Source organism: Mus caroli, chromosome 1 (assembly GCF_900094665.2).
Source record: "Mus caroli chromosome 1, CAROLI_EIJ_v1.1, whole genome shotgun sequence".
NCBI classification, from domain to species: Eukaryota; Metazoa; Chordata; class Mammalia; order Rodentia; family Muridae; genus Mus; species Mus caroli.
In genome coordinates, this window is record NC_034570.1 from 16,983,673 (window position 1) to 16,990,734 (window position 7,062).

The 7,062-nt window shown below is 41.4% G+C and overlaps 1 protein-coding gene across 1 annotated transcript in view; it reads right to left on the reverse strand.

Annotated features, from left to right (window-relative positions):
• Window positions 1–7,062, reverse strand: part of Kcnq5 (potassium voltage-gated channel subfamily Q member 5) — a 596,471-nt gene that overhangs the window by 24,159 nt on the left and 565,250 nt on the right. The window contains exon 14 of the mRNA XM_021158603.2: window positions 814–922. Coding sequence (XP_021014262.1) covers window positions 814–922 — 109 coding nt within the window. The remainder of the gene's footprint in view (window positions 1–813; window positions 923–7,062) is intronic.

Sequence of the window (7,062 nt, forward strand, 5' to 3'; positions counted from 1 at the left end):
GGCGCTGATCCGGCCGGGTGAGGCCTGTGGCCCTACTCAGGCCGGTTTCTGCTTCCCTAACTAATGCAGTCTCAGGTCCCGCGCAATTGGATTCGCACTTATATTTTCATAACATTTTATGGTTTTCTTTATCACCGCAAGCATTTACTGGTAACTAATTTCTGCTTGCCCAATATTTCCCAATGAAATCACAAAGGCACATGCTAAATGACCAACTTAGACTATAAGCAAGCAATTAATGGCACTGATATGAGCTGGAGTTGTTAGGGGTTCTCTCTTAGCTCTTTGCCATTGCACGGGGACCAGATTAAGAGTCCCTGTGTATGAGCAATTACTTTTCAGAATGGGAAGAGTCACTGCACAGCACCTCAGGTTTCCCATAGTCAGAGCTCAGCCTTATTTCAAATAGCCTAGAGGGGTTTTCTTTTGGTACTAAATATGGAACATATATTATTGAATAAAAGGCATAAAATAATTAAGAAAAATATAGTTCTAGTTGCATCAATAAACCAAATGTCTCTAAAGCGACAAATATGACAGTACACTCACTCTTACGCAATTTCTCTGGTTGCTTAGCTTTTCAAATCCCACCTACCTTTTAACATATTTCATGTTGCATGCAGTACAGTTCCTTATGAAGAAAAAAATTACTTAGTGAGTTAAGAGGTGTGTGGGTGAACACACCAAGGGTGTGTTATTCCAGGAATCTTAGTTGGTTGGAAAAAAAAGAGAGAGAAAACCAAACAGCTCCACAGTAATTCAAAGAATCAGAGATAAGCCAGACGCACAGTTTTGTTCACAGGTTTTACCCACCTGATTGCTCGGATGACGGTTTTAAGTGGTGGGGTGAGGTCCTCCACAGACACATCACACTGGCATCCTTTCTCATCATACACATCATCAATGCCAAGGGCTGTGTCAGCTGCAAGAGACAAACACCACCAGCTTCTGGTTAGGACATACTGGGTTGTTTGTCTCACCCTGGAGAGGCGGGGGCACTTGCAGACTGAGCATTTAATCAGCTGATGAGGTAGAAACCCAGCCATTGATGTTGCCAAATCCTTCTACAAATTCATCCCTGTCCTTGATGATTTGACAGGAACATTTTCCCCGAGTTGTTCTCCACCTGGAGGATGGTGGTGACAAATTTGTGTTGATCTGCTTGTACTTTTTGCACTGGTCATTGAAAGCTAATAGGTGTTATTTAAATTGCAGTTGTTTAGAGTTGAGGAAACTGTCTTTGGATGCTTAAGTTCATTAGTCTGCCTGTACAGAGCTGAACTCCCACGACACTGACCTCATTAGCTCTGTTGCTGAACCAGTTACTTAAGCAGCAGACCAGAGAGGGCTGACTACTTATTGCTTGCTGGCCTGGCAATGGTGGGGTGGTGAGAGCGCTTGCTTAAGCAGATACAACCACAGCCAAGGGAAGAGCGGTTTGCATATGAAAATCAGTTCCATATAAACCAATTAGATTAAGTTTTGGGTTAATTGTAACATTTGGGAATGTGCGTCTATTATTACCCCTGGCTGTTCACAGTGTGGGAGTAAGGCACAGAAGGCTATGAAACTTTTCTAAGGACATATGAAGACTAAAGCGATAAATCCAGAGCTGTTCTTCGGACCTCTTCCCATGTGTCCCCTTTGCCTGCTCTCTTGGCCTCTGGCTTCCCTTCTGTAGTACTATTCCTTTCATATGACTATGTGCACAGACCGCATTGACATGAAGATTCAGCTTGGAGCAGTCTAGTTACCTTGACTGTGTGCTGCAGTACTTTATATCTTATAGGAGCTCTGGATGCGTATATATGAGGGAGCTTCTAGGAAGAGTATACAAGGGAAAGAGAAGACAGACAGGTAACACATATAAACTGACTGACTGACGGCTGAGACCAGCATCCTGTGAGCTGCACAGATACTAGCTCCTCAGAGGCAGTATCAGATCACACTCCTTAGGGCTTCCAGTATAGAATTTTTGGGAGCATTTGTTACTCTGCTTCAAAATTGAGGCATGTGACTGCTTTGTCTCATCTGAACTCTAGTGAGGGGTACTACGCTTCAGAAAACCATGGACATAGGAGAGGACATAGGGAGGGTAGCTATAACAATTTCCATATTGATGACCTCTTGAAAAGGTAGACCAGCTTTATATTAAACAGCATAGGTTGCAGGGTCATTTGTTTGTAAATAAAAATGCTATTATTTGAGAACATTTTTACAGACATTAGATGTGTTTTGGTCAAATATGATATTTCTTCTATCCTAATATCAAATATACTATTTCTTCTATCCCAATTTTTCCTTGATTCACTATTTTGCCACTCCCTGCCACCTTCCAACTGCATGTTGTTTTTCCCCATTGAGACCACTCAGTGATCCCAGAATATATGTGAGTAGAATAGGCCATCTCCTGGAGCCCCTTGGGGACTGCATTCTTGATTTCCCCCTCCTGGAACAGTACATGGGAATTGTCCCAGAACAGTGCATGGGGATTGTCACAGTTACCACAAAGTGCAGATAATGAAACCAGTGCTCACGGCTGACTCAAGATGGAACTGACACTCCATCAAGCAATCAAATGACAGTGATCTTTTGGGTTACTGCTGTACTTTCTCAACCCTAGCCTAGATATCAAGAAGATACATGGTCAAACTACCTTGGTGGGAAGAAGTCTAGACTGAAAAGAGAGTCAGACACCAACAGTGTTTATATTCAGGTGTGTCTTACTGGGCAGATTTATCATACCATTTTATAACTCAAAGATTCAGGTACAAATTCAACAATCATTTCTGCTTTGTAGATTACATTTATTTAGTGAGTGTCTGTGTGTACATGTATGTGCCACAACATGTATGTGAAGTCCAGAGGACAAACTGTGGGAGTTGATTCTTTCATTCTGTTATGAGGGTTTTGGGGATCAAACTCGGGTGATAAGTTTGGCAGTAAGCAATCTTTATTGGTGTAGCTACCTTATCAGCCCTCATTTCTGCTCTTTTGGTAGGTTTTGTTAGAGCAAATAAACACCCAACATATCTCTGCTGGTGAGTGTGGGGCTAGGGTGCTAACTAAGATGTTATTCTCATCCTTATTCCAAAGCCCCCCCAAATAAGAAAGACAACATTATTTTGCTTCATTCATATCTTGGGACATCAAGTTTCTTTCTAGTATTGTTAATAATTCATTATAACTCTTATGGTTCCCAACAACTTAGAACCCTCTATGACTATTGAGCAGCTGGGGATGGATGATCGTCAGTGGAGGCTGGATCTCTGCTCTCCCCTCACGGGCTAGGCTGTGAAATTTTGGTAGATTCATGAGATTCTCAAACATATCTGGACAAAGCCTAGCCATGGTATCCAAATGTCAGTCAAATAAGGTGCTCCAAGTGCCTCTTGCTTTGGACAATCTTCCCATCTTGTGCTGTTCATCTCTGGCACAGAAAAAGGAGTATAAAATACAACTGTTTTCATTTGTGCAATGCTTTTCTGTTTTTTTTTCTTTTCTCCTTAACATTCCTTCTCTTCTCTCCCTCCCTCCCTCCCTCCCTCCTGCCCTCCTGCCCTCCCTTTCTTTTTTGGTGTTCTGTGTTTTGTTATTGGTGGGCCAGGACCTTGATCATACCAGGTGGGCATTCTGTCTCTGAACTGTATCCTTAGTCCCATTTCTTATTAATTTGATAATTAGAATTGATATATTCTGAAGTTGTTACCCTCCATTTAGATTTAGAAAAACCTAGAATAAACATTTGGGGAAAAAAATCTCATAGGGCAGCGGTGGTGCATGCCTTTACTCTCAGCATCTGGGAGGCAGAGACAGGCCTCTGTGAGTTCCAGGTCAGCCTGGAGTACAGCGTGAGTTCCAGAACAGCCAGAAAAATGCTGCCTGGAAAAACCAAAATTCAATCCAAACCAAATCACTCATTAAAATTGTTACCTTTTATAGCATTTGGTAAGGATAACTTTTCTCTAGGTAATAAAGAAAGTAGATGGCATAGAAGGAATTCTGGAAACATCTAAAATCATTTTCCCCCTCTTATGAAAATCTAATACCAAGATGCAGGTGTTGATGAAAGGGCAGGCAGTTTCTATTTCTTTCTCTTAGTAAGCTGCCTTTTAAGATTCAGTCCCTCTTGGCGATTTTGAAGAGACACAGTTGGTTTCAGTCTTGGCTGCATTTTAGAACGTGTCAGAATCACCTGGAGAGTAGGAAAAAAACCCCAACTTCCAGGCTACACAAAGATCAACACTGGAACTGAAGGTAGAAGGCAGGCAGCAGAAATGGTACACGGGCTGGCCATAGAGCAGTTGCCCTAATTCTAATCTAGTACACCCAGACCACCACCACTAGAACCAGACATCAGAAAACACAGCTGCTTTTCAGATTGTAGAGAAATCCAAGTGCAGCTGGCTGCAAGAAGCACTGACCATGGCTGGGCTAACGACAGGGACTCTCTGAACCACAGCTGCTGAAGAGGGTGTTTTTAATGATTCTCTGTTCACTGTGCGTGGAGTCGTGCATGCATGCATGCATGCATGCATGCGTGTGTGTGTGTTTGCTGTGGATATGTCTTATGGAGTTACAATTTGAGACAATATAAGTGCTCACAAGACAGCAGGAAATGCTCACATTTAGAAAACACATCCTCAGATGAATCAGTGAGAAGGTTTTGTGCTACTACGAAATACTAATTATTGTGTAGTTCAGCCTGAAGGTGTCAGCCTTCAATGGAATTCCAGTTCCTATCTCCGGTCCCCAGTGCTGCCTAACCTGACTCCTGAAGAGTTCATATTATCCCTCATAAAGAAGCACCTGCTGTCTACACACAGGAAAGTTACATCTTCAGATGTAGAGACCAGCATCAGATGAAATCCTTGGAAACCTAGCAGAACACATTTATTTTCTTTCTGTGGCAGAAGAATTGTGTCAGCAGTTTGGGGAAATAGAAAATTATAATGGAGAGAGTCACAGCTTTGATCATGAAGACAGAAAGTAAGTAAATCATAATAACACCAGAAATGTTTGAATTGGAAAGCCTGAAAATTCAAGCAATATTTATGTATCTACTAGGCTTAGGGCATTTAATTGTGATATCCATATAAATGAGCAAATAATTTTTTCAACAGGTGACTTGGGCTGGGGATATAGTTTAGGTGCAGAGTGTGGCTAGCAAGCTCAAGGTTCTGAGTTTAATTCTCCAGCCTTCAAATGATATATAGAAGTACTAAAACTATTCAGTTACTACAAATAAAAATCCACAAATTAAAATCATAGACTTTAATCTATGTAATTTGTTCAAGTGATTAGTAATGACAAGATCAGATGGGTTTAGGACCCTTTAGCATTGGTAGTAAAAGCATAACTCGGAACAAGTTTTTATAGCTATTAAAACTTAAGATCAGGCCAGGGAAGATGGCAACAGCGTTGTGAGGAGCTGAGTGTGTATCTCGAGAACTCATACAGAATTCCAGTGCTCCCACTGAGAGGTAAGGGGTAGAGACAGGAGAATCCCTAGAAGTTACCATGCCAGATGGCCAGACACACAGTGTAATAGTACCCACACTGCTTGATTCGAAAAACCTGCAAAATACAAACAACATCTATATGTCTATCATACTTAGGACACTTAATTGTGTTATTCATATAAATGGGCAAAGAAAGTATTTAATAGAGGTGATTTGGGCTAGGGATATAGTTCAGTGGTGGAGAGTAGGGAGGTCCAAGAACAAGAGACTGTCTCGAACAAAGTTCAGGGTTGACCCCTGTGGCTGTCCTCTGACTTCTACATGCACCAGTACCACTTTTGGGTATGTGGATTCACTCTCTCTCTCTCTCTCTCTCTCTCTCTCTCACACACACACACACACACACACACACACACTTATCAGTTCCTTAAGAAATTAAAAGATGTTTTTTTTTTTCTTTTTGAGACAGGGTTTCTCTGGATAATCCTGGCTGTCCTGGAACTCACTATGTAGACCAGGCTGGCCTCGAACTCAGAAATCCGCCTGCCTCTGCCTCCCGAGTGCTGGGATTAAAGGCGTGCGCCACCACGCCCGGCTAAGATGTTTTTCCTAACTCCTAAAATTGACATTTTTTGGGGAAAGGAAAGTTAGAGAATGAACTAAAGTTTTGCTGGCCACTAATAACATATAGCTTTTGACATACAGAGCATTCAAAAAACAAAGGTGAGTTAGAATGAAGGAAATAATTTTTTTCAAAGATTCAAAATGTCAAAGCAACCAGGATTGTGGTACATTTGTTACAGTAAGAGTGTGAGAGATCCCAGTGCACATATAGAAAGGAAACATACAAAGCCATCTGTCATTGGGCCACAGGGAACACACATTGAAATAGCCACCATTAATGATAGTGACGACCAATTTGTTACATTCTGTCATGAGTCATGGTATATTCTCCAAAGGTTCCTTCCTTTGCTGTTTATTAGATTAAAGTTGCCCTGTCACCCACTAGCATCTCACAGCACCTTAAATATCTTCCTAAATTTAGAAGGTTCATGTTAGACATGTGCTAAGCCAAGGATAATTTCTTTGATCTGAGTAGAGTTCAGAGTGACATATTGGGCCCTGGAGCAGTAACATAATCCTATTTCTCTATGTCCTTGACTTGGCCCCTTTTTCAGTCCTGTGCTAGCTGCTTCGAAGTTACCAACAGATTGTCTGGGTCCCTTAGGCACAAACAAATAGCCAACCCAGGAAACAGATCATATAATGTTTGGCCTAGACTTATCTCTTTTCAAACACTATTTTTAACTCTACCTTTCTCCCATAATAACATTAACACATGCTTGTTAACATTTATCCTTTATCAATTTCATTCTTTGCCTGACCACATAATATTGGTATGCGTTAGGGAGGTACAACATGACGTTTTTGGTCTCCGTTATTGAGTCAACATCCTGTTATGTTGCATACCTACATGTGAGTTCTTGATCTTCCTGCCTCAACCATGCACACCACAGCCAGCATGATATGATTTTGTATTCATGTACATGATGGAACATGATCAAATCAGAGAATTCAGCATCATCACCTGAAGCTTTCT